We start from the raw sequence: 12,830 nt of genomic DNA, 5'->3' as shown, positions 1-12,830 counted from the left end.
ATGTGACAGTTTCTTCTCTTGGGCTTGCAGCAACATGTAACAGGTAAATCTGTGGATGTAAAAATCTGTGGATGATGGGGTTGCACTTTCTAGGCAATGCAGTGAATGCTTATTGTCACAGTTTTGACTGTAAGGACTGGATTCTTCCCCATTGCTGAGAGTTTATTCTTTGCATTTCTTCTTACTTCTTTTGGCTGCTTCTTCTTGGCCTTGGCTTGCATGCATGCAAGTTCTGTTTCTGCTCACCTCCTGGGCAGCTGGAGTTTCACTGTCCAGTTTATGTGTTCCTCTGTCCTCCCCACTTACACATAGGGTCTGACCACCCTGACTGACAGCCTGCCATTTCCCTGCTTGCATCCAGACTGACAACCCAGCTCTTGGAGGACTTGGGCTGGCATTGCAGCAAGTGCTGAGTACACAGAGTGCACAGGGGTCTGAAACAAGTGACCCTTGTCACAGCAACAACACAGAGAGGCTGATTTTGTGATTATGTGGCCAGATGAGGGCCTGTTCTGGAAAATTTAGTTATTAGGAAAATTGACTTATTGTTTCAGACTTATTTGCAATAGATGCAATGAGCTGGCTCTTGTGTGTCCTTCCAGAACATTTTTTGATGCCTCTTAAGCACTCTGTTTCTTTTTTGCCACTGACCCAGCAGTCTTGGGGGCTTCCTCTTAAGACTGAGATGCTTTTCTCTGTCCTGTGTGTTGCAGGGAGGTGTGTGGCACAGCCCAGCCATCCACCTGGAGATTGCAAATTACATGGAAAACTTCCCTCTCCCCTTGCTCTACATTTCACCCCTGTGGCTTGATCACATCCAGCAGGGCCCTTCCCCCTCTCTGGTATTTATGCCAAGCTTGGCAGTACTCAACTGCTCTTCTTGGGCTGAATTTTGTGCTACAAAATCTCAGTGATTCTTCCCAGCTTTTGGCAAGTCTTTCCCCAGATGCTTAACTTTGCCTTGATTTCTCCACAGAGGAGAAACTGAGATCCTCTTTCCCACAGCAAGATACTTTGTTTTTCTGGGGTATTCCCTCTTATATCATGTATCAAAAATCTATCCAAGAGTGTCTTCTGATGCTCCTCCTCCTTTTAGTTGAGATCCCTTCTGGTGATGCAGGCAAAGCACTGAGAAGGTTGTGAAGACCGAGACAATGTTTTCAAATCCTGGAGACTTGAAAAACCTATTTTGAGCTATAACAGATGCTACTGGACATATGGAACAGCTGAGGGGACTTACACCAGGACTATAAATGTTCTGCAGATCTTTATGTCCCTGACTCAGTGGGTGGGTTTCCTATAGGAACCAAATGCTGGGGAGAAGTGGATATAATGCAAATCACTAATGTTAATGACTTTCCTGTGGAAAATTTGCCACAGGGAATTGGTGATAGCATATCTTTGGTGGAATAGGGCTCATGGTAGCCAAAAAGGTAGCCTAAACAACAGTCCTGATGTAGGAGGAAGTTCACACTGACCTGTGGCTACCTTGAGACTAGAGTTTTTACAGCTCTCTGTATACATTTGAGAATCCCAGGCCAGCATGTAAACTCTCTATTGGTTTATTGGTATATTTGACTATCTGCAATACTTTTGTCCTGAAGGAGGTTTGGATTCTGTGCAAAGAGTCTGGTCTAGTCAAAAGTAATCCCATGGTCCCCTGTTCTTCACTTGTCTTCTTTGTCATCTCCCTTCCTCTTCCATCCTGCTCCCTAGAAGCCAGGCTGCACTATTTCATGCTTCATTTCCCAAAAAACTTTGTTCCTCTGTAAATATTTCCAAATTCTAGAGCAGCCCTTCTTCTACCAGCACCACTGGCCCGAGCACTGTGCATGAGCCATGGTAACTAGTGTTGGCTGCAGGGACATTTCATATTCCTCCCATCTCTCCTGGTCCCAGCTTACAGCCAGGTGCTGCACAAGCATTCTGTCTCCTTCTCCCAGCAGTCTTCAGCAAAGGTGCTGCGTGATGCACATCCACACACAGGCTTTGCACACTGCTTTGAATGCAGGTGCATTGCTCACAGACCTCATGCAGCACAAGAAGCTGGAGGAAGATTAGCTTGCCTGTATGCCATGGAGCCTTTCTTTTCATCCTTCAATATGCCTGGCTCAGCTGGCAGTCAAGCTGGACTCTATTATTCAACTGTGTCCACCCCCAGGTCCAGTGTAGGGAATTTTATTTGCCTGATTCCCTATTGGCTTACTGGCAAAATGTCAGAGCATCACTTGTCTTGCCCTCTCCACTTCCTGCAGAAAAGAGAGTGGCATTGATCCTACATGGACATGCCAACTAGTTTTTCCTGGTTTCTTCTCCAGTGCCTCCTGCTATGTAATCCCCAATATGTGTTCCCAGCCTGTCAGAGTGGTGACACTCTGTGCCAACCCATGGTGATCTCTGCTCCCACTGCTGTTCCACAACACAATGATTCCATAAGAGCAGCTCTGCAATGCCAGCAATGCATCATATGCCATGTACCAAGCTGCAGAGCACTGCAGTGTGTGTAGCCTTCTGCAGGATTGCATTGCAGGCCTGACTGCTGAACCAAGACACTCCCAATTTACCTCCTGCTCTGTTCTCCTCAGCTCTTGTTCAGTATCCAGCGCCTGTCAAGTTTTTCCTGCTCCCAGTTTGTTTGAGCAATGGTCCCCATGATTTCACTGGGGACTGCAAGGTTGTGTGGTCTTACAGCATCACACAGCCCTGTGTAAGCTCTTGCTTGCTCTCCATTTCTGTGCATGTGTTTTATACATGGTTGTCATAAAGGCAGCAGGAACAAGTCACAGAATCATAAAACCTTAAGGCTGGGAAAGATATCATTGAGTCGAACCTTTGACCAAACACCACTGATTGTTTAAACTTACCTCTCCTGTGCCCTATTTCTTGATTTTAGGGGACCTTAACAAGGGTGCCTTTATTGCATCTCAGAACTACATCTGCTCACAGTGTGCATTCAAGTCTGTATTTAGTCCATGCCACCAACTCATCAGAACATTTCAGTTGGTAAATCACCTCACACTGGCTTCTTCCTAAAGAGGATTTTCACATACTGTGGGGAAATCCCTGGCCTGGTGCATTTTCAATGATTTTTTTTTGCTGTATATTGCAGAAAAAAGGCTCTGATGATAGAAGTGGTGTTCCTTGACATCTTTCCTTACTCACAGTAGACCTCTTTAGATTTAACGATTAACTTTTCACCCCATGGCCCTGGGGTGAGCAAGACTTGAGGTTCCAGCCACAAGTGGAGACTTGTATTGATGGAAGTATGCCTTGAATATAGACCATCCTGGACTCGTGAGCAGCATTGTCATGGGGGAGGTTGGAAAAGAAGGTGTTGAGAACAAGAGATGGACCTTAAAAAGGAGAAAAGGCTGAGGGAATGTGAGAGGAGGAAAAGGAGAGGGTGAGCCCTTGGTAAAAGAGGGAAGAGAATTGAAGGCAGGGCAGATTTCTTGGAGGGGGAGATAAGGGGCTATAGGCTGCCACCCAACTGCTGCATTCATATCAGAGGGCCCCAATCCTCACCTAGTTCTGTGCTGGAGCTGCAGCCAGCACAGACAGGGTCCACACACCAGAGTGCAGGGCATAGGTCTCCAATTTACTGTGGTTTGACTCAGAGCCAGAATTAGGAGGACAGCAGTCTGACAGCCCAGAGCTGCGTTGCGCTGTGATGCTTCAGCCTGGGTCTGAGCATCTTTGATGCATGTTACTGCTCAGTGGAGACTGGTCCCAAGGCTGGGCAGTAATATTGGCCAGAGCTTTCTCCATATAGGTAGACAAAAATATTTTTTCATGCTCTGTTAATGGTCACTAATGCTGGTTCAAAATTATTTGAATTTACACCCTGGAGCAGCTGCGTTGTTCCTGTACTTAAATTAGCTGAAGGTCAGCAATCTTGAAACCTCTTCCGTGTTACCCTCTCTTCCTCTCCTCCCCTTGGCACTCTTCCACAGAAAGAGCAAAGTACACATGCCATCTTTGTGAAGGAAATCCTGGATGATTTGGGGGAAGGGCGATGCTGCCTTGTTCTGTAGTGATAAAAGGGAGTGATTTGCAAGTAAAAGAAGAAGGAAGGACAAGAAGAAAAGGAATGTAAGAGTAAAACATAACGTTTCTCTTTACCCAGCCTCTTCACTCAATAAGCCCCCACCTACAAAGGCACTAAGATCTAAATGCAGGAAAAATAAGGTGTTGTGTGTCTCTGCAGTGCTGCATTGCCCTGTCAAGGAAGAGCCAGGAAGTTGCTTAGGTGGAGGAAGGTTTTGAGCCACAATGTGGTGAAGCACCAGCCTTTCCTTTCCATTCTTTACGTGCTCAAGCTGCTGGCAAGCACAGCTGTGCTAAGGTGGGAGTGGGAAAAGCAGAGCTGTTGGAGAGAGCTTGTTTAGGTTGTGTCTGTGCCAAGGAGTGTGTTTGAACAGAGTCCCCTGGGGCATGAACTGCTGAACACCAGGCTCGGCCTGGCAGGAGCGAGTGGCAGAGGCAGGGCTGGATTCCATAACACGGGATTGGCACATCAGCCTTGGCGGGTGATACGTGCCTGGGGCAGAGGTAAAACTCCACACAGAGCTGAGTTACAGTCTCTGTTACAGTCTCTGAGTTACAACTCTCTGTTTCCCAGACACAAACAGGGATGGCAGGAGCCCAGGGGAAGGACACGGGGGGTTAGTGCTGGTAGAGCAGCCCAGGGGGGGGAGTTTGCTGAGTCAGCAACTCCTCTGAGCTGGAAGAAAAATTATTCCTGCCCCCTGCCAGCACTTCATGCAGATCCAAAATACAGTTCCCAGAACTGTCCCTACATATGTTAGCAAGAAGGCAACTGTCTGCGTATTTTGCTGCAAGAAAGTATGGCAACTGATGCGGCACTGACTGCTGAGCCTGGGTAATGGATGTCCTGAAGGGAATGCTGTGAAGTACAGCGCTGAGGGGCTTAATCTGCCGGCTGCCAGGGAGCAGCTTGTGCTTCCTGTCTCCGAGGGAGCTTGCAGACAAGACCCAGGACTGGAAGCAGGCAGAATACCAGCCGCAGGGCTGGGGTCATGTGGTGCAGTGCCCTTCCTTACAGCATCCTCACTGCGGGAACAGCGAGCCGGGAAAACTACAGTTCCCATCACCCTTTTGTGCATGTCCCTGCGAAACTACAGTTCCCAGAACCTTTTAATGAGCCAGAGAGGATGACTGTGGAAATAAATGCCGACGATATTTGCATAACACCCTGCACCTCCGGCGTGCTGACTGTCCCATGATCTTTGAAAACGGGAACAGGGGAAAAGTCAGGAAGTGTCAGCGCTGTGGAGCTGTGGCTTTGCCCACCCCAATATCCGCAGTGATATCCTCCAGCACCGAGCAACCTTCCTCCTCTCAGGACTCCCTTGGTAGTCACAGGGAAGATCCTGCTCCCCGGGAAACACGTAAACTACAGATCCCGGCATTCTCCGACAGGCAGCACCTGCGGCAGTCCCTGCACGCCGTGGGGGAGGTGGGGGTGAGGATGAGGATGGAGGGCAGAGAGGAGATGCAGGGCGCCGTGGGGCTACGCTGCACCTGGGACATTCCGCCGCCCGCTGGCACCCAGGCCAAGTGGGTGAGGCTCAATGTGGGGGGCACCGTCTTCCTCACCACCAGGCAGACCCTGTGTCGGGAGCAGAAATCTTTCCTGTGTCGCTTGTGCCAGGGCGAGGAGCTGCAGTCGGACCGGGTAAGGCAGCTGGGTTGCCTCCCGCACCGTGCCCCACCGAGCATGGGGAGGGCTGGAGGGATGCAGGGATGGAGCCAGACCCCGGCAGCTGCAGGAGCAACTGAGTGAGGAATTCCTGCTTTTTTCCCCTCCTCTCCTGGGAAGGATTTCCCCTTGTTGTAGCCTGGCACCTGCCTTCCTGAGCTGGGAAAAAGAGAGGCCATCTCCCCACTGCTCCTGCTCTCCTTCCTCTTTGTCACCCCACATCCTGGGTTTACTTCCCAGCTGTGTCTGCCTGACTCAGCCTTGTTCCTGTAAGGGAATCTCTGCTCTCTCGCACCAGGCCAGGATGCACAGTTGCACAAAGAGACTGAGGCCTATTTTTTGGTCTTTTTCACCTGGATTGATTCATGCTGAGATGGGCATGCTGAGCAGACGAATACAGCAGTTAAAATCCAAGCTGGACTGACTTGGCTAGGGACTCTCAGGGACCCGTGGTTTCCAAAGAATCTTAGAAATAGTGGACAATTTTGCTTAGGTTTGTATTTTCTTGTATTCTAGGGCATTTGACAGCTGGTTACAAGTTTTCCTTGGGTTTTTTCTCCTTGTGATCTATATCTGTTGCTAGGATGAAACTGGTGCATACCTAATAGATCGGGACCCCACTTACTTTGGACCGATTCTGAATTTCCTCCGTCATGGGAAGCTGGTCTTGGATAAAGATATGGCTGAAGAGGGTGAGTTGTGGAACTCAGAAAAATCCCACTTACTGTAGTCAGAAAAAATAGGACTTGTGGTCAGCCTTGTTGTCTCTTGTTCTTGTTTTGGATGTTGATGTGAGGGGATTTCAGAGAGCTATCTCTGCAAAACATGATGTTGTCTCCTTTAATAAAGGGGTTTGGAGTGGTTGAGGAAGGCATCATTGTAGGTGTTGTGGCATCACAACTGTCCAGCAGAGATGTCACCAAGACAGAAGTAGGCAAGATCTCAGATAAGCCATTTTTTACTTGCTCCTGATCTACTTTTAACCAGGCTCTATGAGTGAGTTTTCTATTAATGTCTGTTTCTAATTAGGAATGAAAGCCCAGTAGACCAAACAAAACCAAGCTCATCTCTTCTACTGACTGTAATAAAGACCATCATTAATCAGTGATATGCACTGTATGCTGCTTGTGCTCTCATGGGTTGGACTGCAGAAATTCCAGTGGAACAGGTCAGGCAAACCAGTCCCTCATCTGAGGTTGGCAGTGGGTCCAATAGGATGACTTGGTGATATCACAGTGTTACCAGTCAGCAGTCCACAGTGCCTTGTTATTTTTTGGGTGCTAGGGTCTAATAAGGAGCCAATTCCAAATGCAGGTTGTACTGTCCAGCCCTTGCCAAGCACAGTTTCTACATGGTCATTAGTCTTTTTGTCTTTCTTACACATTTTTACCTAAAGCAAGGAAATTTTTCTTCAGAATAGTCTTACCAGTTATAATTCCAAAAATATACCCAACTAATGGTACAGGATTATAATAAGCACAATTTTGAGGTGTTTCCTACTTGGCATTTCTTGTAATCCTGAGGTCAGAGAGAGTTCATCTGCAGGTTTTAATATTAAATCTGAAACATAAACAGGAGTCCAGTTCATTTGCATTGCCTTTTTTTAAATCCTGCTGCAAACATTCAGACTGGTGTAAAACTAATCCATTAGAAAATTCATTGCTGAATGAGAGACACAGAAGAGGTCTGAGTGTGTCAGGTAGTGAAGGATCAATCTCCCCATCTATATTTTCTTTGTACTGCCCTGGGCACATGTGAGTGTTGGCTTCCAGCCACCTTGCCCTCACTGACTCTCTGGGAACCACCTCCCTTTCCCTGAAGACCTGTTAGCAAACAGGTGAGTCTCAAGAGAGGTGATGGATGCAAACACCATAGAGAAAAAAACAAAAACATTTCTGCTTACCTGTTTTAAGTTGAAGCACTGGGAAGAGAGCCAAAGATTGTATAAAGTCATATAGGGCTGCAACTCCAAGTGGCCTAGGAGGTAAGTTAGGCTTTTCTAGGGTCTTTTGGTGACTTGTCAGAATTGCAAGTTGTGTTTTTCTGCCTTAATAAGAGAGTCTGAGTCAGACAAATGGTCATTGAGAGAGACTGGAGCCTACAGTTGTTCTCTTTGGCCAGGTATCTGGTAAAGGTATTAGCAGTCCTCAGCACAAACCTTCACTGGCAGTGCCTGTTTCTGTAGTAGCAGGCAGTGTAAGGAAGTTGGGGTGAGCATTAGAAGCAAGATGCAGAGAGCCAAGTTTCAATTTTCTGCAGTAAGGGTTTAAAGCCTGTTAAAAAGTAAGGCAGTAATATAATTTCTCCCTATGGACCTTGTGAAACTCAGAATTGATCTTTTGCAAGTCAAAAAATAAAGATGGGCTGCTGACTTTCTGCCTTTGTGGTCCTTCTCTCTGTCTTTCTCAGGCATCCTTGAAGAAGCTGAGTTCTATAACATTGGTCCTTTGATCCGAATAATCAAGGATCGAATGGAGGAGAAGGACTACACAGTAGCACAGGTATGGCAAGATAGAGTGGGTTGGGAAAGCAGGGGGTGTAAAAAAGGAGAGAGTTGAGTCCAGAGTGAGAGAAGCAGCAAGGAATGGAAGGAAGAAACTAATTAGAGATTATGTGCTAATCCCTATGCAGCAAAATCTTGCAGGGGACAAACTACAACCAATTTAGTTACAATAAACAAGTAACTAAATGGATGTTTAGTTGGGATGCAGTCTTGCTTTGCATCCCAGAACTAATGCTGGAGGTAATCCCTGAAACTAAGTGAGCTTCCCTAGCTTTTGGAAGAAGGCATCTGGTTGCTGTGTGATATAGATGAATGTTTGTGAGGAGAGCAAAGGTGTCATGGAGAGGAGGACTGGTCTGGGGAGTCCTGTGAGTGTAATTACAATGAAGAGCATGGAAATACCTGTAGAGAAACCTGGAGGAAACAGGTGAAGAGATGGCTGTGAAAGAGTTAAATACAGACAAGGGATCAATCCTGTGGCACAATCACACCTGTCTTGGCCAGCAACCTTTGAAAATCTTTCTTAGAGGGAGGATTGTCTGCTATCTCACTTTTCATCTTGTCTGCCTCAGGTTGTAAGCCTCCAGCAGCACAGCCACTTTGTGCTGCAAAGCCCCATCAGCATTTTCTGCATTTGCAAAAATTATTTTGTACTTAAAAGTGCATACTTCCCCATCAAAGAGGGCAGTGTCTTCTGGGGACAATGCAGGGAGCACTCAGCTCAGTCCCTACTCTTCAGGAGAGATACTGTTCTTGCCTCCAGTGACAGCACAGGAGAAAGCTGGACTGTGGTTTCCACTCCCCACTCCCACCCGGGACATGGGGAAGAGGACAGGTCTGTCAAGGAGAGGTATTACCACTTCATTGTGCAGGAGGGGAACAGCTTTTAGCATGTGACAGTTGTCAGTGTGCTCTGAATTTTGCTCTCAGGTGCCTCCTAAGCATGTCTACCGTGTGCTGCAGTGCCAGGAAGAGGAGCTCACTCAGATGGTTTCCACTATGTCAGATGGATGGCGCTTCGAGCAGGTATGGGTGAGGCAGAGCAGGGGGAGAAGGAGTTGTCTTCTGGGGAAAAGATCATGGATACCATGCAGTTGCCAGGCAAGGCTCCTTCCCTCTCTGAGAATACTGGGTAACTCATTGATTGACTCATCATGCTCAATCAATGACTCTTTCTTGCCCCTTTCTAGAGATTTAGAGGATACTGTGTGAGGCCAGCCTGTTTTGCATCCTGACTGACTTCTCTCCTGGTTCTCTGTATTGTCTCCTCAGCTTAGTTATGAGGCCTTTCCAACAGGATTATGGATTGGACTTAATGCTGCGTGGTGGGCTTTCTGCCTTTGCTCCCCAAGTGGAGTGGGTGTTTCCAGGAATATGTGCTTGTGATTCTTACTCTCATCTTTTTTAGCTTGTGAACATTGGCTCATCCTATAATTATGGGAATGAGGATCAGACAGAATTCCTATGCGTGGTCTCCAAGGAGTTGTACAACTCTCCCAATGGCGTGGGCTCTGAGCCCAGCCACAAAGCCAAGGTGAGATTAACTTTGCTATGGCCCTGCTCCCATTGCCTATGAGATACTTTCCTCTTTGCTCTCTCTTTTCTCTTTGCCTTGCGACAGTGGGGCACCTCAGTGGTGAAATACAGGGGCCTGTCCTGGTGCTCAGGACCGTGGCATTATACCCATTGCCCAAAAGGAGGAGTGTGTGTGTTGGAGGGGTGGTGTGTGGTTCTGTGTGGCAAATGGCTTTAGCAAGTCACCCTGGCACCTCTCATGCTACTCTGACATCCCCCTCATGCCTCCTCATGCCCATTCTGTGTTTATCACTGCCTATAGGGCATTATTTCCCTGAAGGTTTTGCAGCATTCTCTTTCCTTTTTGAGTCTCAGCCTGAGGGGCAGATATCTCCTCCTCCCCTTTTGAGGGAAGGACAGAAACATGTGGCAGTGCATGGCATTCTGTAGACACCCAGGATGCAGGAAGGAACACTAGCAACTGATGGCAGTTGTTGGACAGTGGGGTCACAGCACTTGTAAGTGGGTTAGGTACCCTGGTGTGATACTCTAAAGGAAAACAGCCCTCTCTGTTCCCTGACCTAGAATTGTCTTGGCCATGGGGAAAGGTCCCTTTTTATTCCAGTGTTATGACAATTGCTTTGTTCCGTTGTGTGTCAGAAAGAACTGCCATGGCTCATCTTGCAAGTATTTCCACTCTTTCTTCCTTTTGTCCCACATGCTGGGCCACAGAACACAGAGGAGGACCTGGAGGAGGAAGAGCAGGAGGTGGAGGAGGAGGCAGAGGCAGAAGCAGAAGCAGAGGAGAAAGGTGCAGCAAATCCCTGAGGAAAATGATAAAAATAACCCCCCAGGCATAGACTCGTCCACCTTTCTGGTGAGAGCTCACAGCTAGCAGCAGGGAAGACTAGAACAGGTGTGGGGTGTGGGGGCTGTCCTCTCCAGGAGTTGGAGTCTCTCTGGAGATAAAGCTGACAGGGGAGAGCTGTTACCATGGCTGCTGCTTTGTATTTTTAACTGTTTGGTTTATCTACGGTTTTATTTTTATTTGCAGACCGTCCATCTATTCGGGATTGTGCTAAACTCTCTTCCTGTGGACCCTCCCTCCTGCTCCCTTCCGTGTCCATCCCAGCACTGTCATCTACCTCCCACATTGCCCCACTCGCCAGCCTCCAGCATCCTTCCCTCTGCTCTCTCTGTCTCTCAGGGCTCAGAGTGGTCTCTGCCCAGGGCCCTGTCTCTCTCTGCTCCTCACTTTTCCTCCTCTGCAGGTATGTTACCTGTCTGCACTCCCAGCTCCTGCCAGCCTGAGCTCTGCATGAGTGACTCACTTCCCTCTTGTGGGTATGGCCCTGGTTTGTAGAGCTTGGGGAGGGGAAGGAGGGAGGTGTGAGGTTGACTCATCCCTAAGGTGGCTTTACATATTCTGATCCTAAGCGTGCCTTTACCTGCCAAGCAGATCCTATGCCTGTGGACCAGAGGCTCTGGCAGCAGAAAGGAGAGTGCAGCTGGGAGAGGGGTGGAAATGAATACAAAGCAGGCAGGGGTGGTTCAGGGAAGGGGTGGAATTTTGCCACGTGTCTGCGTGACATGCATGCCAGATCGCTTCTCCAGACTGCCGTCCGCAGCTCCTTTGCCTGCCAGCCCGGGCAGTTTGCAGAAGACAGTCTGTTATTTTTTCCTTCCCTGGGCTTTTCCCCCTTGGCTCTGCCCAGGGTGAGAGTGCAGTAGGAAAGGTGGCAAAGGCAGAGCAGAAGCAGCTGGTCCCCACTGCAGATGTTCTCACAGCTGTGTGCAAAATGAGGCTCTCTGCTCTGCCTCCTGCTTAGGAAGGCTGGCTGGCCGACATGCCTGGGGCTGGGTACGGAAAGCGTTAGAAGGAGGATTCCTCTCCATACTGCAGAACTGTGAGGCTCTTGTTAAACCAGAGATGCTCGGTGTCAATCTCCACTGGTCCTGGTGGAGGGCACTTGTTAGCTGGCTGACATTTCTCTCTCCCTCTGTTTGAAAGCCTCCTTGTCTGTGGCTGTGGGACCCGAGTGTTACTATCTTAAGACTCTGTGTATGTTAATCACATGGACTTTTTCTTCCTTCTGTTTTCCCACCCTCATTTCTTTTCTTTTTCTTCTGTTTGTGTTTCCTCTGTCATTTCCCCTTTTCTGTTTCTCTCCTCCATGCTCAGTTGCCTTTTTTTTTCCCTGTCACTGATTGTGTTTCTCTTTCTCTCTCCTTCTCTAGCTGTTACAAGCCAGAGATCTGAGGATGTGATCTGAACACTCCACTCCAGCCTTTTCAATTTTTGTTTATATCTTTATTTTTGTACTGCAGTGTATGGCAGCCCCTTCTCCCGCAGTGATGCCCCCAGCCCCCTTCACTCTTCACATGCAGCCATTTGTTTTACAAACTCACTTCGGAGGCCTGAGCTTCCAGCCCTGGAGGAGGGCAGATGCTCCATGGAGCCCCTGAGCTGCTGTAGGAGTGGGAGCCCGCAGCCCCCTCCTATGCCTGGCAATCTGGCTTTCCTTAATGTCACAGTGGCCCCTGGTGGGGACATCAGCGATCAGCCACTGCAGCCTGCGGTCCCTTCCTGAGCACCCTGGATGCAAATGCGGGCCGAGGTGGTGGCGGCTGTGGAAAGACCAGCCCTTGCCCTTTCACTGTTGCAGGCAACTGGTGTGGGCTTGTGGCCTGGGGACAAATGCAGAGCTACCGTCCTTTTCTGGGCCGCCTGTATCACTCGGAGGTGTCCCTGTGCTGGGGTATCACGTTCCTTGGTGCCTCCCTCCTTGTCCCCCCCAAAGCAGCTCTGTGCCAGCAGTGTGAGGAGGAGAATGTTGTGCTGCCTGGGTACCAGGAATATGCTGGTACCTGGTGCTGTGTCAGCCAGCACCAAGCAGATCCCAGTTTTGGGGAGCGGGGTGTTTGCTTCGCTGCTGTGTCTGAAGACTCCTGAATAAAATTCACAGTCTGTTCCTCCTTGCCGCCTCTCATTTTAAGTGGCAAGAATTCATTCCTGCTGTAAGGGGGTGGGAGTTGGAGAAAAGGAGTTTGGATTCATCACCTGGAGCCACCAGAAGCTGCTTGTGCTGT

General features: G+C 48.7%; 1 protein-coding gene across 10 annotated transcripts; it reads left to right on the top strand.

Moving 5' to 3' along the window:
• The first annotated feature begins 4,000 nt into the window (after nt 1–4,000).
• KCTD17 (potassium channel tetramerization domain containing 17) lies at nt 4,001–12,716 on the top strand. Of its 10 annotated transcripts, none has more exons than XM_039725521.1 (8): nt 4,001–5,698; nt 6,306–6,414; nt 8,132–8,223; nt 9,156–9,251; nt 9,634–9,759; nt 10,473–10,551; nt 10,795–11,084; nt 11,979–12,716. In XM_039725521.1, exons 1-7 carry the CDS (start codon nt 5,243–5,245, stop codon nt 11,049–11,051), a joined length of 1,215 nt encoding a protein of 404 aa, XP_039581455.1. In that variant the 5' UTR covers nt 4,001–5,242; the 3' UTR covers nt 11,052–11,084; nt 11,979–12,716. The 10 variants fall into 10 exon arrangements, with proteins under 10 accessions (XP_039581455.1, XP_039581456.1, XP_039581454.1 ...); XM_039725522.1 differs by having other exon boundaries at nt 4,002–5,698; nt 10,795–11,011; XM_039725520.1 differs by having other exon boundaries at nt 4,002–5,698; nt 10,795–12,716.
• Nucleotides 12,717–12,830: the final 114 nt, after the last annotated feature.

Source organism: Passer montanus, unplaced genomic scaffold, assembly GCF_014805655.1.
Source record: "Passer montanus isolate IOZ18808 unplaced genomic scaffold, ASM1480565v1 scaffold55, whole genome shotgun sequence".
Lineage (NCBI taxonomy): Eukaryota > Metazoa > Chordata > Aves > Passeriformes > Passeridae > Passer > Passer montanus.
The sequence above is the reverse complement of the archived record's forward strand: the minus strand, read 5'-3'. Positions and strand labels throughout refer to the sequence as shown.

Excerpts from the sequence above, each read along its gene's own strand:
- KCTD17 (XM_039725521.1), top strand. The coding sequence starts at position 5,243 with ATGATCTTTGAAAACGGGAACAGGGGAAAAGTCAGGAAGTGTCAGCGC. Across the intron at positions 6,415-8,131 it reads TAAAGATATGGCTGAAGAGG|GCATCCTTGAAGAAGCTGAG; the intron begins GTGAGTTGTGGA and ends TGTCTTTCTCAG. Across the intron at positions 8,224-9,155 it reads AGGACTACACAGTAGCACAG|GTGCCTCCTAAGCATGTCTA; the intron begins GTATGGCAAGAT and ends TTTTGCTCTCAG.